We start from the raw sequence: 27836 nt of genomic DNA on the forward strand, positions 1-27836 counted from the left end.
CGACCCCGGTTCAAACCCCAATATCAAAAGAAAAATGTAACAGGCCTTTATCATTTCATCAGAAAACTATTCCAGTCAACCATGGGGACAAACTTCACCAACCCAGCTACAAACACCGCAGTGGAATCCTTCCATTCAACTAGACAGATGCAACTGCTGCCACACCTTCTTTGATGTCTTTTCCAACCCTCTTTTCTCATCTAAACTTAATGCCTTTTGTTCACCTACCCTTTCCCACATCACAAAATCGAGCCTCAAGTCCTCTCTAAAGTACCCGTCTACAGTTTCCATCCCTAAACGCCTAAACCTGCTAATTTATTTGAGCTGTTCTTAAGCCGTCCCCTCCCTACCAATCAAACCAGGCTCCCTACGAGCCGGGACCCGACGATCTTGGTACGTCATGATGACGACAAGGAAGTGTGAACTCTGGGTTGCGGGAGCGTCCGCACAGGCGGTAAGTGGAGAGAGCAGGTGGAACTATGCGAGTGACGCCCTTGCAGAGCCCTCCACTGCCTGGTGCAGAGCGGTTAAGCCCACACAAGCGCGGCAGACCTCTGCGGAAAGGGAAAGAGCAGAAGGCGACACGGTCCCGCCTCAACCTCACGAAGGAAACGGGGAAACGTCCACGACCGACAAGCGACCCCTCACTCTTCGTTGGCGCTGCCCCAGCAGCCGCCGGCCCGCGGACCCGGAAGTGGTTCTGCGCGCCCCTTGCGTCGGGAGCGGCGGTGTCCCCGTGCGTCTGCGCACACCGGCTCCAAGCGCGCCCTTCGTGCGGTGTCGCTAGACAAGCCCCGCCGTCGTGCGCAAGCGCAGTCAAGGACTCGGTCCTGCGGTAGGTTTGAGTTTGGGACACCGTCTTTACCTGCTCTGCGAAGTTCCAAAGCCACTTGTCAAAGCCACCTAGTGAGGAGTCTTTCCACCCCGGTGCGCTTGCTAGGAGTTAAGTTCGCTCGCACCCTGGAATAGGGCTGGGGGACGGGGGTTGGGGACTTGGTCGCTGGCTGGGAAGACCCCAGTGGAGCAGGCCGACTGAGAGGGATGCGCACCTGCGGCCAGGAGCGCGGGGAGAACGCCGAAGGGGCACCCAGGCGCACGGGGCAGGGCTGGCCAATCGAAGAAGGCACGGACGCAGGCATGAAACGTCGTTTGCCTTCCTAGGAGTTTCGGAAATAGGACTAGAGAGTGCAGCCCTGTATGTGTCTAGATGAGGGGTGGAGCACGAGAGGTGACATTTGATCCTAAAAGCTCTTAATTTCCAAAGCCACTTGTCAAAGCCACCTAGTGAGGAGTCTTTGTTTAACCCACCAGCTAGTGGGTAATACATTGGAACAAGGCAAGGGTTGGGAAAAGGGAGTGGAGTGAGATTAAGGGAAATGGAGGTAACTGGGCTCTGTGACCAGTTGGATTTGGAGAGTAAAAGATGATTCTTGCTTGATTATCAGGTTCCAGAATAGAGCGGCCGCTAAATGAGGAAAAGAGGGATCGAGGGCAGTACAGCTCCTGAGTACTGTAGAGAAGGCGGGGTCTTTGAAGAGTCTCAGCGAAACTCTGATCCCAAGAGGATTCCCTGCTTTTGCACGCAGTGCCTGAGAGACATCAAACTGAGGAAATAATACCAAACACAAAAGTTCAGTAGGCGGGAGCACTTCCCAACTCATTTTACCAAATAGGCATCTCCCAAGCCGAAATCAGAGATTAAATGAAAAAAGCAAAACAAAGAACCCTTTAGATTACCATATTTTATGAATCCATATGGAAATATAAACAAGGCAAATCCAACAATATATAAGAGCTACCTTGACCAAATGTGATTGATTGATCTAGGAGTCAAGATCAAGGTTGAAAGCATTTGAAAAACAACAATAAATTTAATTTACCATATAAACAATATTAAGGAGAAATAATAGATGGTTTCAGTAAATAAAAACATATGACAACAAAATTCAATTTTTATTCCTAATTTTTTTTCTCAGTGCTGGGATTGAACCAGGGGCAATTTACCACTGAGGTACATTCCTAGCCCTTTTTAATTTTTACTTAAAAATTGAATAAAATGGCTCACTAAATTACTGTGATGCTCCTACCTCCTGAGTTCATGCACAGACATGCACCACCATACCCAGCTATTAATGAATTAAAAATATAAAAAAAATTTTAAAAGCTTAACAAGTGCTGGGGTTGTGGCTCAGTGGTGGAGCGCTTGTCTCACATGCATGGGGAACTGGGTTCAATCCTCAGCACCACACAAGTAAATAAAATAAAGGTATTGTGCGCATCTACAACTGGAAAAAAAAAGGCTTTAAAAAAACTTTTAACAAACTAGCAATAGAAAGAAACTTTCTGGTTGGGGGGGTTTGTTGTTGTTTGTTTGTTTTCTTTTTTTGTTTTACTTTTGGCTGAGCTGGGGATCAAACCCAGGGTCTCATGTATGCCACCATCTATAGCTCCAGGTCCAAAATAAATGTTCTCAAACTGATAAAGGATATCTACAAAAAGCCTATCACCAACAGCACAGTAACAGGTGAAAACCAGTGTTTCCCCAAAAGCCAAGAAGGTAAGCATGCCCATTCTTACCACTTCTATTCAATATTTTACCTGAGGTCCTAACATGATCACAAGAAGGAAAAGGCGCACTGATCAGAGAGGAGGAAGTAAAACTCTACTCACAGATATCATGACTTAGGGTACAAAAAAGCTACTGGGACTAATAAGCAAGCAGAAAACACAGAATACAAGACTAATATACAAGAAAAGCCACAGTTGTGTAGAGTGCTTGCCTAGCACACACACAAGAACCTGCGTTTGATCCTTAGCAACACACAAGTACACATACACAAACTGTAATTCTGTATACTAACAGCAATTTGAGGAAGACATTTTTAAATATATACCATATGCTGTGGCATCCAAAACATGAAGTATGTAAAAATAAATCTGGGCTTGGGATGTAGCTCAGTGGATACAGAGTGCTAGTCTCGCATGCACAAGGCCCCGGCATCACAAAAAATAATAATAAATAAATAAATTTAACAAGATAGATGTCAGGCCTGGGCACAGTGGCTTGAGAGACTGAGGCGGGAGGATCTCAAGTTCAAAACCAGCCTCAACAACTTGGGGAGGCCCTAAGCAACTTAGTGAGACCCTGCTTCAAAATAAAAAAGGTTGGGAATGTGGCTCAGTGGTTAAGCACCGTGAGTTCAATCCCTGGTACCAAAAAAAAGATACAGATCTGTACTCTAAAATCTACAAAATACTGCCAAGGAATATTAAAGATCTAAGCAGATTGTAATGCATTCATGGATTGAATAACTCAAAACTATGTCAGTTATACCTATATTGATCTTTGCATTCAATAAAATCCCAATAAAAATCTCAAAAGGGTTTATTAAAGAAACTGACACACTGATTATAAAATTTACATGAAGGGCTGGAGCTGTAGCTCAGTGGTAGAGCACTTGCCTAGCATGTGTGAGGCACTGGGTTCAAACCTCAGCACCATGTAAAAATAAATACATAAAATAAAAATAAAATAAAATTTACATGAAAACGCAAAGAATCTGGAATCCCTAATGTTTTTTAAAATAGAATAACAGAGCTAGTGGGCTTGTGATTTCAAGATTTTCTGTGAAACTAGAGTTATCAAGACATTGTGGTATTGGCCTTAGAGCAGGCATATAGATCAATGAAACAGAATGAAGTCCAGATATAGAACAACTTTTACAGCTGATTTTCAACAAAGGTAAAACAATAGGGAAAGGATAATATTCAAAATTGGTGCTACAGCCAGGTATGGTGGTGCACACCTGTAATCCAGCAGCTTGGGAGGCTGAGGCAGGAGGATTATGAGCTCAAAGCTAGACTCAGCAATTTAGCAAGTCCCTAAGCAACTCAGCGAGACCCTGTCTCTAAATAAAATTTATAAAAGGGCTAGGGATGTGGCTCAGTGGTTAAGCACCGCTGGGTTCAATCGCTGGTACCAATATATATGTTGGTGCTAGAGGAAATGGATATGCCATTGGGAGGCAGACATTGATCCTCACCTAAGAGTATTTACAAAAGAGTATACTCAAAACATTTCATAATATTTCAAGTTAAGCCAGATGTCTTAACAAACCAAAACCATTAAAAAAAAAATGGGTTTCATCAAATCTTGAAAAGATACTATCTAATGGAAATAAAAAATCTTTGAAATACATAATTTGACCCAAAACAAGCATACAGCATATATAAAGAATCTCTACAACCCAATAAGAAAAATAACTCTTTTAAAATAGGACTGGGTTTGTGGCTCAGTGGTAGAGCGCTCACCTAGAACATGAGAGGCCGTGGGTTCGATCCTCAGCACCATACAAAAATAAATAAATAAAGGTATCGTGTCCAACTACAAAAATATGCAAAATATCTTGGTGCAATGATGCATGCCTGTAATCCCAGCAGCTCACACAGGCTGAGGCAGGAGGATTGAGAACCTAAGCCACTCAGTGAGACCCTCTCTCTAAATAAAATACAAAAGGGGATGAGGATGTTGCTCAGTGGTTAAGCATCCCTGGATTCAATTCCTAGTACCAAAAAAAAAAAAAAAAAAAAAAAACAGGTGAAACAATGACTAGCATGGAAAGAATATCATGCTGCATATCACTAGGCTGTAGGGTCGTTGCAAAGAATAAATATGATATATGTATTACTCAAAATAGCACCTGATCTCTGAAGAGCACTTACTACTGATGATTTTCATTACTTCATACTGATGATTTGCATTACTTCAATACAATTTTAATTTGTATTGAGTTTCAGCATCTATCCATCTTTAAAAGCTATTTATCTATATGTTAAAAACCATTTGTATTTAGGACTTAAAAATAGGCAAAATACTTGAACAGGAGTTTTTCAAATGACTGTATACACGTGATCAGTAATTGCTTTAAAAGATGTTCAATACCATTTTTCATCAAGGAAATACAAATAAAAAACACAAATTAAATATCGCTAGAAAATCAAATACACCCGCTGGAATGGCTAAAGTTAGGAAGAGTGACAATGTCAAGTGTTGATGAAGATGCAGAGCAATCAGAATCTCCACACTTCGCAGGCAGAGATGCAGAATGGTGGCCAATGGGAAGAAGGAGCATGCACTAGGCTTAGTGAATCCCTGTGGCCGTGACAGTGGTTCTCACTGAGTGGTCCTGCACCAGCAGCAGCGGCCTCACCTGGGTGCTTGTTAAAGATGCAAATTCTCTTGGCCCCACTCAGACCTCTTCAATGGGAAATTAGAGGTCAGGCCCAGCAAAGTGTGTTTTAATGAGCCCCTCCAGGTGATTCTGGGGCACAGAGGAGGAGAGAATAGGATGGGGGAAAGGACTGCTTCTTGGATGCTGATTGGACAGCTCCCCTTCCTCTTCCCCTTCCCAGGCTTCTTTAACAGCCTGGTGTGGACATCAAGCCTCTGGTGAAGGAGGACGAGGCCTAAGTCAGTAGGACAACACATGACCTGAGCAACAGCAAGGTGAGATTCAAGAGGGGCTGAGGAAGGCTGGGACCCAGGGCATGAGTGGCATTAAGCCCAAACTAGACATTCTCTCTGTTTTCTGAGACCCCCACCCCAATGAGGTCACACACACCCTGGCACCCTCCCACAGGGCTGGGAGGGCCCAAAAAGTGATCTCACAGCAAGCTGGGCTTGACAGAACCGCCTTTCTCTCCCTGGTACTGCTGTTTCAGGTCTGGGCTGCCCTCATCTGTAGGGCCATGGATACTTGTCTGTCCTCCAGGAGTTTATAATGAGCCCTTGACCATGGCGCCACTCTTAGGCTGCAACCAAGGCCTCATCACCTAACCCTGCTAGCCCATCCGGCACCACTCAGCTGACAAAGAGTGCTGCTGAGTACCAAGCAGGGTCCCTGGACCTTGACTCACGACAGGCCCCCTCCTTACAGCTGTCCGGCCACCCCCACTGCTCTGCTCAGCGACATGAGTCGCCCTAGCATCAGCAGCACAGCTGAAAAAGCAAAGACCCTGCTCTGGGGTGAGTGAGGGCCAAGAGCAGCTCCGTCCACCCTCCCTGTCCCCAGCAGAGGCAGGATGGAGATGCTGATAACCTTCCCCTGGGGGTGGGCTGCAACGGAGCTTGGAGAGTTTTCATGGGCCTCCCAGCCCCAGCCCTACCCATCCCTCTCCCTTGGCAGGCGGTGAACTAAATCTGGAGAGGCGAAGTTGCACCTTCAGACCTCAAGCAGAGAGGAAGGAGAACTGTAGGCTGTTGCTCAATGCGGTGGGTGCCCCTCAGGGAGGGGAGGAAAGAGGGAACAGAAGGGATTCTCTGTTCCCAGTGAGCGACAGTAGAATTCCAAGGTCTGCTCTTGGGGTGATGAAGTGCCTCTGTTTGCCACCACCCTCAGATTTGCCTGGGGGAGAAAGCCAAAGACGAGGTGAACCGTGTGGAGATTGTGCCCCCCACAAACCAGGAGGACAAGAAGACGCAGCCCATCACCATTGCCTCGCTGAAGGCTTCAGTCCTACCCATGGTGAGCCTTTCCCCATAGCTGCCTCCACCCAGCTCAGGACCTCATACCCCAAAAGTCCTGCTGTACTGCTGGAGAAGCAGTTTAGTCCACCACTCAGAGCCTGCTTTTCATCTCAGCTTCAGGACTTTGGGCAAGTCAAATAACTTCCCTTCAAAAATTCCAGCTTTAAACCAGGCGCAGTGGCATAGGCCTTAATCCCAGTGGTTTAGGAGGCTGAGACAGGAGGATCGTGAGTTCAAAGTCGGCCTCAGCAACAGAGAGGCGCTAAGAAACTCAGTGAGACCCTGTCTCTAAATAAAATACAAAATAGGGTTGGGGATGTGGCTCAGTGGTTTGAGTGCCCCTGAGTTCAATTCCCAGTACCAGGGGGAAAAAATTCCAGCTTTAGTTGGACACACACTTGTAATCCCAGTGCCTAGGGAGGCTCAGGCTGAAGGATGACAAATTCAAGGCCTCACTCAGCAACTTTGCAAGACCCTGTCTCAGAAATAAGAAGTGCCAGAAATGTGACTCAAAGAGCTCCCCTGGTTTCTACCACCTCTATCAGAGAAGGGCAGGTTACAGCTTTAAACTGTTCACAGCTAGTGAAAGAGACACTTGGTATGCATATTGGTTTTATATGCAGAAATTTTCTTGTTTTCTTATTTTTTCCAGTGCCAGGGATAGAACCCAGGGCTTTGTGCATGCTAGGCGAGCACCCTACTCCTGAGCTACAGACCTAGCCCCAGAAATTCTCTGTTTCTAATAATTTATCTTAGCTTTTCTGTACAATTAAGCAGTGTTTGTGAATAATGTCAGTTTTGTTGGGTTTTTTTTTCCTTATTCTTCTGTAATCCTACTACACCCCTGCACTGGTGAGGGTCTCGGAGGTAATACAGATGGACTTGTGTTCTGATAAATGCAGAGTGGAGAATGGTTTATTACACCTAACCACCTAACCACATTGTCCAGGGTTGGTTATTTGCCTGCAGAATGTGGGGCTGACAGGGCCACAGCTCCTTGCAGTTACTCGCCATCAACAGAAAGGATTGAACCATGTGTGACTAGCCCGGAAAAAGTCCAAAGTGAGTATTCAGATATGGTTTCTATTGACGTGTGCGGCTTTCATAACGCTTTATGAAATGTGAGTTGAACCATCGTTAAATCGGGGATTGTTTGGGATAAATGTAAGAATAGTTTTCTTCCTGATTTTTTTGTTGTTGTTTGGTCTGGTTTTTTTTTTTTTTTTTTTTTTGAGACAGATTCTCACTGAGTTGCTAAGGGCCTCACTAAGTTACTGAGGCTGGCTTTGAACTTCTAATCTTCCTGCCTCAGCCTCCCAGAGCCACTGAAATTATAGGTGTTCTTCCTGTGTGTTTGTTTGTTTGTTTTAAATGCTTCTAATGCTCCTTTATTAAGTATGAAGTGTTTGGCAAATACCCTTTCCAAGTTAAGAAAGCCCCCAACTAGTCCTGCTTTGTTTAATAAGAAAACAATTTTTTAAAAATTATCTTAAATTTTATCAAATGCTTTTCTACTCTTATGATCCTGGGATTGTTGTTCTTTATTCCATTAATATAGAAAATTATATTAATAGAATAATATATGAATCTCTTTACATTCCTGGGATAAACACTACTGGATCACATAACTTCTAGATTTGCTTTGCTAATGTATTATAGAAATATATTTACATATTGAGACCTTTCTTCTATACTCATAAGTGAGATTGGCCTATAAATTATCTTTTTGGGCATAAGGCATAGTAGCCTCATGAACTGAGGATGAAGTGTTCCCTCCCTCTGTTCCCTGAAACAGTGAGCAAAAGTCTATGCTTAGTAGTCCTTGAATCTTTGGGATTCCCATCTGTAAAACTGCCCTCAGACCTACTTTCTTCTCAATCTACAAACACTCCCTAGAGGGGAGGGTTTCATCCAGTCTCTTGGGTTTAAAAACCCTCTAGACAAATGAAGACTTTGAAACCAGTTTCTGTAAACCCAATCTCTTTCTCTCTCTCTCTCTCTCTCTCTCTCTCTCTCTCTCTCTCTCTCTCTCTCTCCCCTGATCCTATCTCCAACTCAATATATTTAGTAAAAGCCAGGTGCAGTGGCTCAAGCTTGTGATCCCAGCTATTTGGGAGGCTGGGGTAGGATGATCACAAGTTCAAGAACACCCTTGGCGGGGCTGGGGATGTGGCTCAAGCGGTAGCGCGCTCGCCTGGCATGCGTGCAGCCCGGGTTCGATCCTCAGCACCACATACAAAGATGTTGTGTCCGCCGAAAACTAAAATAAATAAATAAATAAATATTTAAAAAAAAAAAAAAGAACACCCTTGGCAATTTAATGAGACCCTATCTCAAAAATAAAAATAAAGAGCTAGGGATGTAGCTTAGTGGTAAAGTGCCCTTAGATGATTAAATTCCCCAATACTAATATATATATATGTATATATATATATATATATGTATATATGTATATATATATATATATATATACATATATATATTAGTACTTACACCAATGTATATATGTATATACCTATATATTTAATAGAAATCTAATAGATCTCCCAAACCTAACATGTGCAAGCCCAAATTCTTGATTTTTATCTGTAATCCCCTGCCTATCTTCTCCCAAATAGCTGTTCTTCCAATTAATCATACAAAATGTCTTTGTCTCTCATTCCCTATCTTACCTGCAAACAAATCCTATTGGCTCTACCATTATAATATACCTGACCCAGTCCTGTCTCGCCACTTTCCAGCTATACCCTGGTACGGGTGACTGACACTTCCTCCTTTATTTTATTATGGGACCTCCCAACTGGTCTACCTTCCTTCCCTTACAGTTATTCCTGTGGTTAACTGTTTACAGTTATTCACACAGGGCTGAATCTAGCCCACTGCCTGTTTTGTAGGTAAAGTGCCATTTGAACTCAGCCACACTCCTTCATTTCAATATTGTTCTTGGCTGCTTTGCCTCCATAACAGCAGAGCTGGATAATCTCAACAGAGACCACACAGTTTGCAAAACTAAAATATTACTGAGCTAGGTAGGGGGGTGCATAGCTGTAATCCCAACAACTCAGGGGGCTGAGGTAAGGAGACTGCAAATCCAAGGTCAACCTAGGCAACTTGATAAGACCCTATCTCAAAATTAAAGTTGGGGGTGGATGTTGGGGATATAGATCGGGGGACAGTGCCCCTGGGTTCTATACCCAGTACCCCCCCCCAAAAAAAATCTGGCCCCTTACAAAAAGGGCTGATCCATTTTGTACAAAGCTGCCAGAAAGATCCCTCTGTCTGTTTGTTTGTTTGATTATTTATTTATTTTTATTTGCGTGAGTGCGGTGCTATAGATGGAACCCAGGGCTTCACTGCATGCCAGGCAAGCATCTACCACTGAGCTACACTCCCAGACCTGGAAAGATCCTCTTAAACACAAGTGAGATCATGTTGTTTCTCCTCTAGAATATCAGGTCAATGGCTTCCCATTCTACTCGGAGTAAGATTCGAGCGTTTAAGCCGGGCAGGGTAGCACACACCTGTAATTTCAGCAACTCCCTAGGCTGAAGCAGGAAGATCACAAGTTTGAGGCCAGGCTCCATAATTCATTGAAGCCCTAAGCAACTTAGTGAGATGCTGTCTCAAAAATTAAAAAAGGGCTGGGGCTGGGAATGTGGCTCAGTGGTTAAGCACCCCTGAGTTCGATTCCTTGTACCCAAAAAAAAAAAAAAAAAAAAAAAGTCATGTAGCCCAGCTCAAAGCCCTCAGCAACCTCCTTAAACCTGTTCAAATCACATTGGTTTCCCTGACTCTACCTTTGAAATAATTTTTTTTGGCACTGGTGATTGATCATAGGAGCACTCTAACACTGAGCTACATCCTCAGCCCTTTTGTTATTTTGAGACAGGAGCTTGCCAAATGGTAGAGGCTTGCCTAGATCTTGTAATCCTCCTGCCTCAGCCTCCTAAGTCCCTGGGATTATAGGTGTGCTTCCCCATGCCCACCCCCTGAATATCTCTAAAATGCCAAGTGCTCCCCCTCCTCAGCATCTTTACCTTGACTGGTTCCCCCTGTGTGTTCCAGGGCTTGCCTTCCCACTTGAGTCCAGTCTTGGTTCCCATGTCATCTCATCTGGGAGGTCTTTCTTGACCACGAGCAGCATGGCCTCTTCCTGCCTCACCCATGAGTCCCCCCCACATACACACACCATGGGACCCGTCACTAGCATCAGTTTTCATCTGTGCACTGTCTTTCTCCCCAACCAGAATGTAAGTTCCAAGAGAGCAGGGGCTTGTCCTGTTTAGTGTGCTGCATTATCTGTGAAGCCTACGTAATAGTGCCTGCCATAGCATAGGAACTCAATGTACCATGAATGAGTAATTAGAAGAATGAATTATATAGAATTGGTATGATTTTAAGCTATTATAATTTATCTAATGGATCCACCCAAATGTTTTTATTTCTTTGAATCAGTTTGTCAGCTTTATTGAGGTAGAATTCATGTCATGCCATTTAACAGTGTTAAGTGCACAACTGGATGTGTGTGTGAATGGTTTAATTGTGTGGCCACAACCACAATCAAGGTAGAGAAAATTCCCATCACTTCCCAAAACTTCCCTCTGCCTCTTTGGCAGCCCTTTCCGCCCATGCCTGACTCTGGCAACCATGGATCTACTTTCTACCACTGTGTTCTTCATTTTCCAGAATTTAACTTAAATGAAATCGCGCAGTATGTAGTCCCTTGTGCCGGCTTCTTTCATTTGTGTGATGCTTTTGAGATTTATCCGTATTGGTAAACAGTCACATGCTCCTTTCTGTGTTGGAGTAACACGCCATGTTATGGCTCCATGTCATGTTTGTTGAATAACCTATTTATGAACATCTGGGTGGTCCCCAGTGTTAAACTATCATGAATAAAAAATGCCATGACTATTCGAGTGTAAGTCTTTGGGAAAATGTTCCATTTAGCTTGAGCACAATGGTGGAAGTGAATCACTGGCTCCTATAATAAGCATATATTCAACTTTATACCAAATGGCCAGTTTATTTTCCAAATTGCTGTGTGATTCTTGCCTTCCTACCAGCGAAAGTTTGAGGAATCCAGTTGTCCCTTTTACAACATACCTCTCACAGCTCATGTCTCTGTTGGGCATTTGTCTATCTTCCTTGGAGAATTGTTGATTCAAGTCTTCGTGGTTTTTTTTTTTTTTTTTTTTTTTTTGTTGTTGTTGTTGTTGTTTTTCCCTTTGGGTTTCAGGTCAATTATTTTAAGATTTGTCTTTCTGCCATAGTTATGCTAGTTCGTTCTATCCCTTATTAGATGATTTGCAGTATTTTGTTCCATTCTGTAGATTTTCCTTTCACTTTCCTGCTATTATTTGCAACAGAGAAGTCTTTAATTTTTATAGAGTCAAATTTATTTTTGTTTCTTATGTTGCTTGTACCTTTGGGGTTGAATCTAAAAACTATTGCCTAGTCCAAGGTCACAAAAATTTAAACCTACAACTTCTTCTAGGAGCTTTAGAGTTTTAGTTCTTATATCTAAGTCTGTGATCCATTTTGAGTTAATTTTTGTATATGATGTGAGGTACACAGGTGGGATTTTTTTGTGTGTGGGCATGTGGTCCTGGGGGTTGAACCTAGGACTTAGCACATGCTAGGCAAGTGCTCACTGAGTTACATTTCCACCATTTTTATTTTGAAACAGCATCTCACTAAGTTGTCCCAGATGGCCTTGAACTTGTAATTCTCCTGCCTCAGCCTCCTGTGTAGCTGGGATTTCAGGCATGTGCTATGGCCCTGGCCAGATGGGCTTTTTAAATTTTACTTTGTGATTGTTCATAACTAGTCTACAGCTATACAATTGGTTTTATATCATATGTCTTTTATATCATATGTCTTTGCTAAATTTATATATTAGTTCCTTTGAATTTATGTGCATATTCGTGTCATCTGTGACTAAGAGTTTAACTCCTTTAGTTTCCATATGCACACCTCTGTGCCTCTGTGTGTATTTCTGGCCAAACTTCACTGACTGGGACCTTGAGTATATTGTTGACTAGAAATGGCAAGAGCAGGACCATCCTTGCCTTGTTCCAGGTCTTCGGGGAAAGGCAAGCCATCTTCCCAAAATGTCCTGTACCAGGTTGAAGATGTTCCAACTATCCTACTCTTCTGAGATATTTTATCATACATGGCTATTCAATTTTGTCAAAGTATTCCTTTCTGTATTGAGGTGATTTTTTTCCTCCTTTGTTATTTGGCAAATTAAATTGGATTTTCAGTCCATTATATTATTGATCACTGTGCTTTCCTGGAATGAGCCCCATTTGTCATATTATCCTTCTCTTTATTGCTAGATTCTGTTTGCTAATATTTTATTAAGGATATCTGTGTCTGTTGATGAGCAACATTGTCTGTAGTTTCTTTTTCTCATCTGGTTTTAGTATCAGGCTAATGCTGGCCTCCAAATGACAGGGTATTATCTCCTTTTCTGTTTTTCTGGAACAGTTCATATAAATTGGTAGAATGAAACAATCTGGTTAACTTGTATATGTGTGAGAGAGAGAGAGACACAGGGTCCAACTCTGTTGCCCAGGCTGGCCATGAACCCAGGCTCAAGCGATCCTCCTGCCACAGCCTCCCAAGTAGCCAGAACTGCAGATGTGTGCTGCTGCACTCGGCTCTGATTGACATTTAATAGGCTAAAGGGCTCTCATGGATACAGGACTGTTTGAGTTGTAGGTCTTTTCATGACAGGGCTTCATTGTGTCTTTTAAGGAAATTTTTCATTTCATCTAATTTGTCAGATTTCTTGGTGTAAAGTTGTTCGTGACATTCCTTTGTTTTGTTTCTGTTAGCTGTAATGACATCTGCTCTTTGGCTTCTGATATTGGTAACTTGTTTTTCTCCTTTTTTAAAGCTTGTCCAGAGATTTAATATTTTACCAATTTCTCTCAAAAACTACTTTTTGCGGGGCTGGGGCTCAGTGGTGGAGCGCTTGCCTAGCGTGTGTGAGGTACTGGTTCAATCCTTAGCACTACTTGCAAAATAAATTAATAAACAAAGATATTGTGTGTCCCTCTACAACTAACAAATTTTTTTTTTAAAACTAGCTTTTGGTCTCATCAATTTTCTGTTTATCTACGTTCATATTTTTATTTCCTTCTCTGTTTTGGATTGAGTTTTTCTTTTTGTGGGTGTGGGGGGGTGTGTGCTGGCACTGGGGACTGAACTCAAAGTGCTTAATCCCTGAGCTACATCTCCAGCCCTTTTTCGTTTTCATTTTGAGACAGGGTCTTGCTAAATTGCTGAGGCTGGCCTCAAACTTGTGATCTTCCTGCTTTGCCTTCCAAGTCACTGGGATTACAGGCATGCGCCACCCCACTCGAATTCGCTTACTCTTTTTGTAGTTTTTGTTTTGTTTGCAGTGCTGGGGCTTGAACCCAGGGCCTCACATGTGGTGGGCAAGTACTCTATCACTGAGCTACATCCCTATCTCTGCTCTGCCTTTTTTATAGTTTATAAAGGGAGAAACAGCCAGGCGCGGTGGCACACACCTGTAATCCCAGTGGCTCCAGAGGCTGAGACAGGAGGATCGCGAGTTCAAAGCCAGCCTCACAAAAGGGAGGCACTAAGCAACTCAGTGAGACCCTGTCTCTAAATAAAATACAAAATAGGGCTGGGGATGTGGCTCAGGGGTGGAGTGCCCCTGAGTATAAAAGGAAAAACGTATTTGTGTGTATACATACATATATATTTACATATACACACATATATACAAATGTATACATATATACTCTACCATATAATATATTATACTATATAATAGGTATATTTAGGTCTTCTTTTTATAATACAAGCATTTCAGGCCATGATGTTCTTCTAAGCATCTTTCTAGCTTCAACACATTTTGATAAGTATTGTTTTCATTTTCATTCAGTTCAGATCATTACCACTTTCCTTCATCAGCCCCTGAAGTATTTTATGAATGTGTATATTTTTAAATTTCCAAATAATCAGGCATCTTCTATGATACTTTAGTTGTTTCATAGCTTAATACCATTGGGTTCTGAGAATGTAATTGGTCAGAATTCAGTCTAAAATGTAGTGACTTGTTTTGTAGCCCAGAATATATTCTGTCTTGATAAATATTTGTTTACACTAAAATGAAAAATTGTGTTGTGTTGGAGGTGAATTGCTCTATATCAAGTTAGATAACAGTTCTGTTTATTTTATACAAATAGGCAGGCATGGTGTCTCACACCTTTAATCCCAGTGACTCGGGAGGCTGAGGGAGGAGGATCATAAGTTCAAGACCAGCCTCAGAAACTCAAATAAAAAAAAGGGCTAGGGATGTGGCTCTATGGTAACATGCTCTGGGTTCAATCTCCAGTAGTTGTACCCCCAAAAAATAGTCAATATCTTTTTTGTTGAGTGCTGGGGCTCAAGACGAGGGCCTCACATATACATGTCATTGAGTCCACCACTGAGCTACATCCCCAGCCTTAATATAGATCTTTTGATTAGTGTTTATGTGGTGTATTCTTCCTATTCTTTTCCATTATCATTTTAGTTTACGAGTTACTTAGGACCTCACTTTTGCTGAGGCTGGCTTTGAACTCACAATCCTCCTGCCTTAGCCTCCCGAGCCACTGGGATTACAGGTGTGCACCACCGTACCTGACATCATTTTACTTTTACTCTCTATATCTTTATACATAAAGTGTGTTTCTGGGAGATAGCATATAAGTGAGTCTTACTCTTTTATCCAGTTAGATGTCCTTCCCTCCCCCTGTACTGAGGAATGAACCTAGGGGCACTCTACCACTACTTATAGTCCTAGATCTTTTTATTTTTTATTTCAACTCAGAATCTAAGTTGCACAGGATGGTCTCAGTCTTGTGATCCTCCTGCCCCAGCCTTCCAAATAGTTGAGATTACAGGTGAGTGTCACTAATCCTAGCCTATACCATTAACATCTCACATAATTTATCAACCTGGGCTTTAATGTATCATGTTGCTATTTGTTTTCCTCCATCTGTTTTCCTTTCTTCCTCTCCTAGCCTTCTTCTTTGAATTAACTAAATAGTTTTCATGAATTTTTTTTTCCAGTGCTGGGAATCAAACTCAGAGCATCAAGCAGGCCAGCCAAACTCTCTACCACTGAGCCATATCCCTGGTCCTTTTATGATTATTTTTTTTTTAAAGCTGCCTGTGTAGGCCAGGCGCGGTGGTGCATGCCTTTGATCCCAGTGGCTTGGGGGGGTGGAGGCAGGAGGATTGTGAGTTCAAGGTCAGCCTCAGCAATTTAGCGAGTCACTAAGCAACTCAGTGAGACCCTGTCTAATAAAATACAAAATAGGGCTGGGGATATGACTCAGTAGTAGAGTGCCCCTGAGTTCAATCCCTGGTACTGAAGGGGGGGGGGGGGGCTGCCTGTGTAGTTATATTATAGATGGACACAATACCTTTGTTTTGTTTGTTTTTATGTGATGCTAAGGATCAAACCCAATGCCTCACATGTGCTAGGCAGGTGCTCTACCACTGAACCACAACCTCGGGCAATGATTAAACTTTTATCTCTACCATTAGCCTCTTAGCTATACTTAAACATTTTTTTCTGTATGTGTATGGCTGTTTTAGGATTTACAATGTGCATCTTTAATTTACAATAACCTACCTCCAAATAATATTCTTCCTGTTAATGTACTCTAAAAGACTATTACTGGTGAGCATGGTGGGTGGTGTTATGCCTGTAACCCCAGCTACTCAGGAGGCTGAGGCAAGAGAATCATAAGTTCAAGGCCAGCCTCAGCAATTTAGTGAGATTTTGTCTCAAAATAAGAAATGAGAAAGAGGGCTAAGGCTTGGCCCAGTGGTACACACCTATACTCCCAGAGATTAAAGAGGCTGAGGCAGGAGCTTAACAAATTTGAGGTCAGTCTCAACAACATAGTGAGACCCTGTCTCAGAAATAAAATAAAAAGAACTAAAGATGTAGCTCAGAGATAGAACATTCCTGGTTTCAACACAACTTTCTACTGAAATTAAAAAAAAAAAGAGGAGGAGGAGGAGGAGGACGGCGGCGACTCAGCCTACTTCCATCTCCTACCTCCCTTCTTCTGAGGTATTATTGTAACAACTTTTACCTGTCAACAAAGGCTATAAATTCTATACTGCACTGTTACATTGTTTTACTGTTACATTGTTTTAAAGACTCTAAGGGGATTATAAATTAAAGTATCTCATTTCTAGTATTTGTTTACATATGTACCATTTTGGATACTTTTCATTCCTTTGCATAGATTCATGTTTCCATGTTGTAACATTTTCTTCTGCTTCAAGGAGTTGAAAATTTCTTGTATTGTAGGTCTGCTTCTGATGAGTTCTCTCAGCCTTTGTTGTCTGGAAATTTTCATCTTGCTTGTTCTTTCTTTTTTTCTAACATGGGATTGAACTCAGGGGCACTTGACCACTGAGCTACATCCCCAGCCCTATTTTGTATTTTATTTAGAGACAGGGTCTCACTGAATTGCTTAACGCCTCGCTTTTGCTGAGGCTGGCTTTGAACTCGCTTTACTCCTGCCTCAGCCTCCTGAGCTGCTGGGATCATATGCGCACGCCACCATGCCTGGATCATTCACCTTACTTTTGAAAGACATTTTAGGTCGAAGCTAGACATGGTGGCACACACCTGTAATCCCAGCAGCTTTAAATAAAATAGGGCTGGGTGTGACTCAGTGGTAAGGGCCCCTGAGTTCAATCCTCAGTAACCCCCCCCCAAAAAAAAATTTTTAGTTTGATTTTTTTTTCCCCTTTCAATACCTGAAAAACTTTGCTTCATTTTCTCCTAGTTTGTATTGTCTGGAGAAATCTACTCATATCTTTATCTTCATTCTTTGTAAGTAAAGTCGCCCTCCCCTGCCCACCCGGCTGCTTTTAAGATTTTTCATTTTATCATCAGACATGGTGGTACAGCCTACAATCCCATCAACTCAGGAGGCTGAGGCAGGAGGATCCCAAGTTCAAGGCCAGGCTCAGCAATTTAGTGAGACCCTAAACAACTTAGCAAGACCCTGTCTCAAAATAAAAAGGGCAAGGGTTGTGGCTTAGTGGTAAAGCACCCCTGGATTTGATCCCCAGTTAAAAAAAAAAAAAAAAAAAAAGACTATCTATTCTTTGGTATTTGTTGATACCTGACATATAGACAAATACATGGTGGTATCATAGGATTCTATGTGTGTCTGCTAAATCAAGTGTATTAAGCATTCAAACCTGCGTTACTTTTTAAATCTCCTTGATCTATCAGTTACCAAAAGAAGTGTGTTAAAATTTTATTATTCTTGTGGATTTTCAGTGGATTCTTATAATTTTATTGTGTGATGTATGTTTATTTTTAATTAAAATTTTAAAAAATAATTGCAAAGTTAGCCCCCAACTTGTAATGGTTCAAATTATAATTTTTCAACTTTACAGCACACCATGATTAGATGCATGTTGGACCTTCCCCATTTAGTTTCCCATGTATTAACCTTTCTTTCATATTTTTGTCTTCTGTTTTTTGTTTTATTTTAATTTATAGGATTTAAAAATTTTTTTAATCTTTCATAGTTTTGAAATCTCTCCTTTACCTCTTACTAGGTAATTAATTAATTATTGGTACCTGGGATTGCACCCAGGGGTCCTTAACCACTGAGATACAGCACCCTTAGTCCTTTTTATTTTTTGCTTCAAGACAGAGCTGCACTAAGTTGCTTAGAGCATTGCTAAATTGCTGAGGCTTGCTTTGAAGTTGCGATCCTCCTGCCTCAGCCTCCCAAGCCACTGGGATTACAAGCATGCACCACCACGCCCGGCTTGTACTGAGTAATTCTTTACAGCATCACTTCATCTTACTAATTCATAAATATATATATATATAAAACTAAATATATATATATATAACTAAATATATATATATATAACTAAATATATATATATATATAACTAAATATATATATATATATATATAACTAAATATATATATATATATATAACTATAACTAATATATATATATTAGTTATAGTTATATAGTTATAGGTGGACTCCATATCTTTATATTTATGTGGTGCTGAGGATCAAACCCAGTGCCTCACGCACACTAGGCGAGCACTATACCTTTGAGCCAGCACCCCAGCCCTGTCTTACTAATTCTTGCTTCCACTGGCTTATTCTACTTTTTTACCATTTGATCATTTTATTTTAATGCTCCTATTTTTCATGGCCTTGTGACTGCATTTGCTTCTTACTTTCATGGGTTTTTTTAATGGTTCTGTTTCCCACTTTTACATTTATAACCAGGTTTATTTTGAAGTGTTCAGTCATTGTTCTCCTATCTGGACTCCTTGGTTGTACTAACCTGAAGTCCTTTGCCTCTTTCTGCCAATTCCGGCAGGGTTGTTTCTCGTTTGAGTTGTGACTTTTCATGGTGAGCTCATCTTCAGGGGTTTGGTTTGCTTGTTCTGCTCTGAAAGCTCTCCGTGTGGCCTGGGCTTGGGGGGTGTCCCAGTGGAGTGGTTTTGTGTTTGCATTACCATTTGCTCTAGAAATATCCCAAGGCTAGGACTTTGTTCCAACTTCCTGCCTGGCAGTACCCACGGTGTGAATGCAGCCTTTGCGGGTGTGAGAGACACAGCTAAGGGTTTTTAGGTTCTCCCAGCACTGGCACTTCCGTTATCTTTCTTCAAGTCTGCTAAGTGGGTTTGTTGGTTTTAGGGGGTTGGTTTGGGGTTTTTTAGGCCCCAATCCTCAACATTCCCCATAGCCCTTGTGTTAAGATCTTGGAGGGGCCTTCGCCTCCTCGTCGTAGGCTAGAAACATTAATTTTTGGTGGAGCAGTTCTGAGAATTGAAGTCAGAGGCACCCAACCACTGAGCCCCAGCCCCAGACCTATTTTGTATTTTATTTAGAGACAGGGTCTCACTGAGTTGCTTAGCACCTCACTTTTGCTGAGGCTGGCTTTCAACTCACAATCCTCCTGCCTCAGCCTCCTGAGCTGCTGGGATTACAGATGTGCACCACTGTGCCTGGCTGGATCACAAACTCTTAAGTGGATCTCTCTAACCCTTAGCTTCCTCTTCTATAAACAACAGTACTTCTATCATGGGTGTTGGGGTGTGGGGGGGTAGATTTAAGTGGGATAAAGCAAGTAAAATGTTTATCATGGTACCTAACACATGGTAGAAGCTCAAAAAATATAAGTTGTTGTTATTCTAGAAAAGTTGGGCCAGGTGCAGTGGTGTGTTCCTTTAGTTCTAACACTCAGGACACTGAGGCAGGAGGATCACTTGAGCCCAAGAATTCAAGGCCAGCCTGGGCAACACAGTGAGACCCCTGTCTCAAAAGAAGAAAGAAAGAAATTTGGGACATTTGGAAAAGTATAGATAATAAATACCCTACTTTCCTCCGACAGTTATCACTAGTTCTTTAACTGTTTCTAACCTTTATTCAGATGTATATCCATATATTTCTCATAAAACCAAAGCTGTTCTGCATGTCCCACGTGGCATTTTCACATTTGGTCAACACGTTACTCGGCTCAGGCTGCCCAAGGTACCAGAGACGGCTTGATTTTCTCAGTTCTGGAGGTTGGACGTTCAACAGTAGGTGCCCAAGTGGGTGGGCTCTGGTGAGGGTCCTCTCCCTCATGGGCAGCCCCCTTCTCAGTGTGAGAGGAGAGACGAGCCCTCTGGTATCTCTTCTCGTCAGGGCGCTATCCCACCAGAACCCTCCACACCTTTCGCCTCATCTGAATCTAATCACCTCCCAAATCCCCACCGCCAAATACCATTGCACCAGAGGGTCCTGGGGCCTAACCATGAATTTGCACACAGGAGGTCCCAAGTCAGACCCCAGCCTTCAGACTTCTCTAACAGCTGCCCCTCATCTTGGAAGGCAATCTGTGGTCTTGAAGCGAGATTATAAGGTTCCCATCTTGGACAAGGCCCACCTCAGCAGAAAGGGAGCAGGCACCAAGGTCCACACAGCCCATGAGCGTTTGTGGTGGGAGGAGCATATCTGAGTATTACCTAGGCCAGCCCACAGCAGCTGCCAAACCCCAGTGACCCTGTCTCCTCTGCTCCTGTCCCCACATCCCTTCCACTGCAGGTCACCATGACAGGAGTAGAATTTTCTCCTCCAGTTACTTTTCACCTCCGGGCTGGCTCAGGGCCTGTGTTTCTCAGTGGCCAGGAATGTTATGGTAAGTATGATGTTGGTGGGCAAGTTTGAGGGTATGGTGCCAAACAGGACTAGGGACATACTGGGTACTCAGACATTTGAGAGATTCTTAAATTGAGGGACAAAATCCCCAAAGGCAACAGGATCACCTGGAGCCTGAAGTAGAAGGCCACGGCAAGTGTCCTGGCCCCAGGTCCTCTGTGGGCCTCAGCCCCTCATCTGTAGCTTGAGAATGGGGCCTCCCTTGGCTTCATCTTTGAAGAATAGTTTCAAGAATAAATGAGGTGGTCAGAAGGAGCACTTAGCAAAACACCTGTACACAGGACCACCCCAGACCTGGCTGCTGGTTCAGTTTGAAGCTGTGCAGTGTAGGAAACAGCTCCGTATAACGTTGTCCCCTTCGAGACCCCTTCCACTGGCCTATTCTCTGTCCAGCTGTGCCTCTCTCTCAGGGCACTCTCCTCCCCAAAATCCTCTGGCATCTCCCACCTCCCTTAGGCTAAGGGCATTAGTCTACTCGTGAGGGTGGAACCCCAAGACCTAATCACCTTCCGCTGGGCCCCAGCTCTGCTCCATCCCACCACCTCAACTGTGCCACGCTGGGGACCATGTCACCAGCACTGGAATCTGCTCGCCCTCTCTGCCCACCTTCGTGTTCGCCCCCACCCCTTCCTAATGGTGTGTGGTCCTCCTGCCTTGCCCTCTTTCTCCCATGCCCACCTTCTGGGGGCTTCCAGGGTCCCATGCCCCACCCTGGCCCCCACTTTGTGGAGGAGAAAGGCCCTGGGCAGTGGGTAGGCTAATACCTTCAGCTCCATGCAGGATCCCCTCAGGACCACACTTGGGGCACAAGTCTTGGGACAGGAGGCAGGTGTCACCCAGCTGCTCAGAAGCTCCGCCATTCCCCCACCCCTGCCCCTTTGCCCACACCATCACAGAAACTTCAGACCTACCCTGGGAAGAAGAGGAGGAGGAGGAGGAAGAGGTGGAGGAGGAAGAGGAGGAAGAAGAGGAAGAGGATGACGATGAGGCAGATGTGTCTCTAGAGGACACGCCTGTCAAACAAGTCAAGCGGCCGTCACTGCAGAAGCAGACCAGCGTTGCCAAGGTGGGGGAGGAGCATAGATGCTCTCACTGAGGTGGGACCCTGCATAGGCCCTGGGAGGGACTGGGCTCCAGCATGTGGGACAGGCTCCCAGGAGAGCCTGTGGGACAGGCCAAGGCTACTGCCACCGAGTCCTGCCAGGTGCTCAGCTGGGACTATGTGGGGCTTGGGAGTCTGCTCCGGCCCTTGGTCCTTCCCTGGCTCTTCTAGTAATGCTTGGTTTTGGTTTCCAGAAAAAAAAGCTGGACAAAGAAGAGGAGACAGAAAGGTAATTCTTTCCGTCTATTAAATTCGCCAGAAGTCGTTGGCTGAGGCGTGTTGTGCTGGAAAGAGCAGGCCCAGCAGGCGTGTGCGCAGTGAAGGGACAACCCTCTCGAAGGCATGCAGGTGTTCTCTTCCCCTGCAAGGAATCCTGTTCAAGATGGGGGGTGGGGGGCTGGGGCTCAGTGGTAGAGCGCTGCTCGCCTAGCATGTGCGAGGCCCTGGGTTCCATCTTCAGCACCACATAGAAATAAAGGTATTGTGTACAACTACAACTAAAAAATAAATATTTTTTTTTAAAAAATTGAGAAATTATACACATGGCACGATTCAAATACTAGTATTCAAATACCATCGTGGCATTATTCAAATACTAGTAAAAGCAGCCAGGCATAGTGGCACATAGCTGTAATCCTAGCAGCTCAGGAGGCTGAGGCAGGAGGATTGCAAGTTCAAAGCCAGCCTCAGCTGCTTAGCGGGGGCCCTAAGTAACTCACTGAGACTCTGTCTCTAAATAGAATACAAAAAGGGGCTGGGATGTGGCTCCGTGGTTAAGTGTCTCTGGGTTCAATCCCAGGTCCAAAAATAAAATAAAATAAAAGTAGTGAGAAATGCAAGCATTATAAATGTGTACTAACATAAAAGTTAACTAAATGATGCGCCCCCTTTCCCTTTCTCTTTTTTTTTCTTTTGGTCCTGAGAGTGAACCACAGGCACTCTGCCACCTCAGAGCTCCACCACATCCCTTTTTTATTTTATTTGAGAGTACTGGCGGCAGAACCCAGAGGCATCTTTTACCACTGAGCCACATCCCCAACCCTTTTTTATTCCTTAAGACAGGGTCACACAAAAAAAGGGGGGGGGGTCTCACTAAGTTGCTGAGACTGGCTTCAAACTTGTGATTCTCCTATCTCAGCTTCCCAAGTAGCTGGGATCACAGACATGCGCTACCATGCCTAGCCACATAATGCTTTTGAAGCTTATAACAAGAGAAATTATTGATAGTTAAAAGAAGAGATATCAAACTATTTTTATTTTATTTCACATAGTTTTAGAAATAGTTTACAGAAAAAAGTCCACTGAAGTGTTACTATTGGTAGGAAGTAAAGAAAATTATAAATAACTTATTCTTATTTTTTAAAATATTTTTTAGTTGTAGGTGGAAACAATGCCTTTATTTTTATTTATTTATTTTCATGTGGTCCTGAGGATCGAACCCAGTGCCTCACCCATGCTAGATGAGCACTCTACCACCGAGCCACAACCCCACCCCTATTCTTTTATTTATGTGTGATGCAGTTAGAATTATTTTTATATTTTTATATTATCCTGGGAAAGGCAGGAGGACAGGGCCATGCAATGGTCATTCAGGCCACTTCCCTGCTGTCAGAAGAAAAAAAAAAAAAAGGTTGTTTAAATAAAAATGGACAGGCAGGACCCTGGTGGCAGCCAGGGTGCAATGGACCCAGTAGCTTCACCTCCCCTGGCCCAGGCCCCTGTCTCCTGGGACCATTCAGGCTCAGGAGGACCCAAGCTACTGGCATCAGGCTGAGCTATCTTGCCCACCTGTGACCCCAATTCTTGCCAACCCCACCCTATTCCAGGTCCAGCCTTCCAGAGAAGAGCCCTGTAAGAAAGGTGAGTGGCAGCAGGTGAGGCTGGCCTCCGGGGAGCCTCTGTGTTCTGGGAGGCCGCCCAGGCTGGGGGAGAAAGTGGAGACGGGAGCTTTCCCTCATCTTCACAGGCCAAACCCACAGTCAGATCTAAGAAGCTGGGTTCCAAGAAGTGAGGAGCCAGGATGGCCTCGCCCCAGTGACGGAAGAAGGGCCTCAAGCCCACCGCACAGAGGGTCTTCCTCCCTCTGTGCTCTGGGTGCAGATGTCCCCCTACCAGCTCCCTTCACCTGAGCCTCAATGTGACAGGGTATTGTGAGGGCCCCACAGGAGCCTCGCACCCTGAACCCTGCGGTCTCAAGAGGCCCTGGAGAGAAGAGCCCGAGAGCACAGGGCCACAATAAAGTTTGCTTTGTCAGGACCTCTCTCCTCTTTCCTGGGGCAGGCTCGCCGACTACAGCTGTCCATGTACCCAGTAGAGGGCAGCCTCGAGCAGCACATGGGCCCTGAGGGTGCCCAGGGCACTGGGGCCAGGCCCTCAGCCTGCCAGCTGCCCAGAGCTTCAGGATTTACCTGCTTGTGCTACCAAGAAGGGCCTGTCCCCAGGGCCCCAGCTCCCTTCTTCCCCCTGCCCTCCTCCTGTCAGGCAGCCGTCAAATGTACAGAGCACCCACGGGAGTGGGGGGAGCAGCTCAGGGGGCCTTACTCTCTCGGCCTTCTTCTGGGAGGGTGCTGAGCCCCATGGGCCACTTGAACAAGGCCCAGAAAGTGTTGGAGTGAAGCCAATAGACAGCAGGGAAGTGGCCTGAATGACCACTGCATGGCCCTGTCCTCCTGCCTTTTCCAGGCCTGCTACAGTGGCTTTGGGTTACTGACCCTGGCTTAGCTCCTGATACAGGCAGGCATGCAGGTGGCTCTCCTCTAGGGACTGCACTTGCAGGGTTTCTCCCAGCATGCCGTGGGCCAGGCCTAAAGCAAGGCAGCAGAGAGCTGCCCGGGAGCCCCAGGTGCAGGTCCCAGGAGGTCAGGTCCTTGAACACCTGCATGGGAAAGTCAGCAAAAGGCTTGGGACTCTGGTCAGCTCCTCGGGCCCTTGGTAGGCAGCTAGTGTTCACTGAGCCTGGTTTTGGCCACAGCCATACAGGATGGATAAAACCAATTCCTTACCCTCAAGTCGCCTCTGATATAGTGGAAAACAAAAGTCAACACTGTAATTTCAATTACCATTCAATGCTTTGAAGGAAGTAAATAGGTTAATTTCCATGGTAGGAAGGGCCATTTGGTTAGGAAGTATGTGAGGAACTTCAGAAACTGAGGACAGGAATTAGTTAAGTCCACCCAGATACTGTGGCACACAACTGTAATCCCAGAGACTTGGGAGGCTGAGGCAAGAGAATCGAAAGTTAGAGGCTAGCCTCACCAACTTAGTAAGACCCTAAGCAACTTAGACTTTATCTCAAAACAAAAAATAAAAAGGGCTGGGGATGTGGCTCAGTTGTAAAGTACCCCTGGGTCCAATCCCCAGTACCCCCCCAAAAAAATTAAGTCCCAGTAGCCATCCCACCAAAAAAGAATTGAGTCCAAAGGACAGTCTAGCAGATGGCTGAGTTTCTTCATAGTTGAAGGTATGTAGCAGGGACTTCCTCCCTTCCCCCAGCTCCCTTCCCCCAGTCCCAGGCGAGAGCCCTGGGGATCCTCACAGGAGGGCTCTGAACAGATAACCAGCGAGCATCTGATTTTTATTTGCAGACACACAGTAGGTATCAACTGGCAAATGGGGGTCAGTCTGCATTCCTAGGGCGCCCTTTGCCCTTCTCCCTTCCCCTGCCCTAACCCTCCCGCTTTCAACAGGAAAAGGGTGAGCTGGGGCTGAAGCAGGCGCTGACAAGTGGCAGATATGCAGGTGGGCTCGTGTTTGCAGCAGCTGGCTGTTGGGAGGAGCAGGCGCTAGACGGCCCCAGTTGGGGGTGTTGAACTTGGCACTAGGGGGTGGAGATTAGCTGTGCAGCCAGGCTACTTCTCACTTCCCTTATCACCTCCTGTAAGCCCCCCCACCACCAATGCTAATGAGCTGTACCCTTCTCCCCTCATCCTTTCCCCCAGCTCCAGTGAAGGACAAAGTCGAACAAAGTGTAGGTAAACTGAGGTTGAGCCACGAGGGTCACCGCCCCCTTCCCCTGTTCTTGCAGCACTTCAGACTTTTCAGTCATCTGAAAAATGATCACAAATCTCAGCTGACCTTCCTGGTGGCAGTTCTGACAACATTAGTAGTGGCCATTTCCTTTTATGAACTGGGAACCTGAGACCAGAGAAGGAAAGGGACTTGACATGGTCACACAGCTGTGAAGGCCAAGCAAGGGGATGGGAAAAGACCCAGGTCCCTGCCTACAGCACCCCAGCCCTTGTGGCTCCCCACCTGGGGCACACCACTGACTCTCCCCTGGGGGCAAAGGAGCAAATTGAACCAGAAGCCAGGCCTCCTAATGCCAAATGGACAGGACAAGGAGACAAAGAGATCTCACCCAGGAAGCAGGCTACTCTGCCATGCCCCAGAGCCCCCTGGCACCAGCCTCCGGCTGAGCCCCAAAGCCGATCTTGACTGCTGGCATCTGTCACCATGGAGACCTGGGCTGAGATTGGGCCAGTAATGGCAGACCCTGTCCCCACCCACAAGAACCTGGAGCTCAGGCTTAGAGGCCTTGAACAAATCCCACTGTCCCCTGGGGGAATGAACCCTGAGGGCATAAGGTCGACTCCCCTTCCTCTACCAGCGGAGCACCAGGACCTGAGCCCTGGGAATCTGTGCCTGCGACCCCACCTGACCCCTGGATTGGAGGTTGGCTGGAGGTGGCCTCTAACACCCTCTCTGGGAGCTGGTGGGTTTGGGCATGAAGGCAGAGGTTCCCCAAGGGATCAAGACAGAATCTGATGGGGAGAGACACTGGGGGAGGTTCCTGGAAGAGGCAGAGACTGAAACAGGCCTGGAGTAATGGGAAGAATGTGGAAGAGGAGTGCAGAGGATGGCTCAGCAGGGGGCGAGAGGCGGGGCGGGCTGGGGTGTGGTCAGGGAACAGCAGGCACTGTGCTAGGATGTGAGCATCTGGCCTTTTGTCGTGCCCTGCCACGCCAGCAGTGAGACACCAACCCACTCTGACTCTCACCTGTGGAATGATCGGTTGAACTAGATCATGAAGCTCTAAAATCGCTTCCAGTTTTGATGCCATTTGAATCTGATCCCAAAGCCCTGGATTCCCCAGGTTACTTGAGCCTCCACCCTCCTTAAACCAGTTCAGGCAACTTACTCCTGGGCCCCCTGCTTGGGGCTTAAGCCGGGGGAGGGCGGAGCTGGACAGCCCCCTGCTGGAGCTGGACGGAGCCCTGGAGGGGGCTGCTTGGCTTGTTTGTGTGTGTGGCCAGGGTGGCAGACCACTTTGTGGATTGCTGCAGCTCAGAAAGGTGAGAGGAACCTGGAGGTGAGAGTTTCGCCCTAAAAGTCAGCTCCTTAGGTAAATGAACCCACACCTGGCATTTCCCTTTTCCCTTCCCAGGGCACCAAGAACTCCAGGGAGTCAGAGCTGAGACCTGGGCTTCTCTCCGAGACCCCCTCCTGCACTCCCCACTCCCACTGTCACCAACATCCCCTTTCTGTAGGGAGGAGACAGCACAGAGCTCCCTGGCCATCAGCTTTCAGGACCTCCCTGTCATCTTAAAACACAGAAAGGCTTCTGAGCCCCTACAAGGAAGCCCTATGGGGTTGGGGCTCTGGAGGGCACAGCCCACAATCAGAGGAGAGGATTCATGGACTCACCTGGTCACTCCACCCACTGGCTGGCTCATTTTGAGCAAGTGACCTCCCAATGTACCTCAGTTTTCCCATCTGTAAATGTGGGTGTGAAACGTGAGCTGGCCCAGCACAGCGCTGAGAGCCTGGAGGTCAGCCCCGCAGTGCTAGGGACCTCGAGGTTGGGTGGGGGCCTGAGCGGCTGGGGAGAGTAAATGGGGCTGGTTTTCGGGCCAAGAGTAAGGTTCAGAATGTTTTATAGATTTTGAAGTCTCCTAAATGCTGCTCTCTCATTTGGTCCCCCAACACCCTGAGGCATTGTTATCCCCATTTCTCAGAGAAGACTG

At 45.2% G+C, this 27836-nt stretch overlaps 1 protein-coding gene across 2 annotated transcripts; it reads left to right on the forward strand.

Annotated features, from left to right (window-relative positions):
* Nucleotides 1–401: 401 nt before the first annotated feature.
* On the forward strand, nt 402–27418 carry Npm2 (nucleophosmin/nucleoplasmin 2). 2 transcript variants are annotated; one of them, XM_046447668.2, is made up of 10 exons: nt 402–835; nt 5413–5506; nt 5937–6025; nt 6186–6271; nt 6399–6524; nt 20658–20751; nt 21668–21837; nt 22068–22102; nt 23700–23733; nt 27257–27418. In XM_046447668.2, the coding sequence occupies exons 3-10, from the start codon at nt 5971–5973 to the stop codon at nt 27416–27418; spliced, it is 762 nt and encodes a 253-aa protein (XP_046303624.1). In that variant the 5' UTR covers nt 402–835; nt 5413–5506; nt 5937–5970. The 2 variants fall into 2 exon arrangements, with proteins under 2 accessions (XP_046303624.1, XP_046303630.1); XM_046447674.2 differs by lacking the exon at nt 27257–27418 and adding an exon at nt 23840–24129 and having other exon boundaries at nt 406–835.
* The last annotated feature ends 418 nt before the right edge of the window (nt 27419–27836 follow it).

Source organism: Marmota monax, unplaced genomic scaffold (assembly GCF_021218885.2).
Source record: "Marmota monax isolate L192 unplaced genomic scaffold, Marmota_monax_Labrador192_F-V1.1 WCK01_AAM20220418_F8-fsc00040, whole genome shotgun sequence".
In the NCBI taxonomy this organism is placed as follows: domain Eukaryota; kingdom Metazoa; phylum Chordata; class Mammalia; order Rodentia; family Sciuridae; genus Marmota; species Marmota monax.

Excerpts from the sequence above, each read along its gene's own strand:
- Npm2 (XM_046447668.2), top strand. The coding sequence starts at position 5,971 with ATGAGTCGCCCTAGCATCAGCAGCACAGCTGAAAAAGCAAAGACCCTG. Across the intron at positions 6,272-6,398 it reads GTAGGCTGTTGCTCAATGCG|ATTTGCCTGGGGGAGAAAGC; the intron begins GTGGGTGCCCCT and ends CACCACCCTCAG. Across the intron at positions 23,734-27,256 it reads AGAAGAGCCCTGTAAGAAAG|GGCACCAAGAACTCCAGGGA; the intron begins GTGAGTGGCAGC and ends TTCCCTTCCCAG.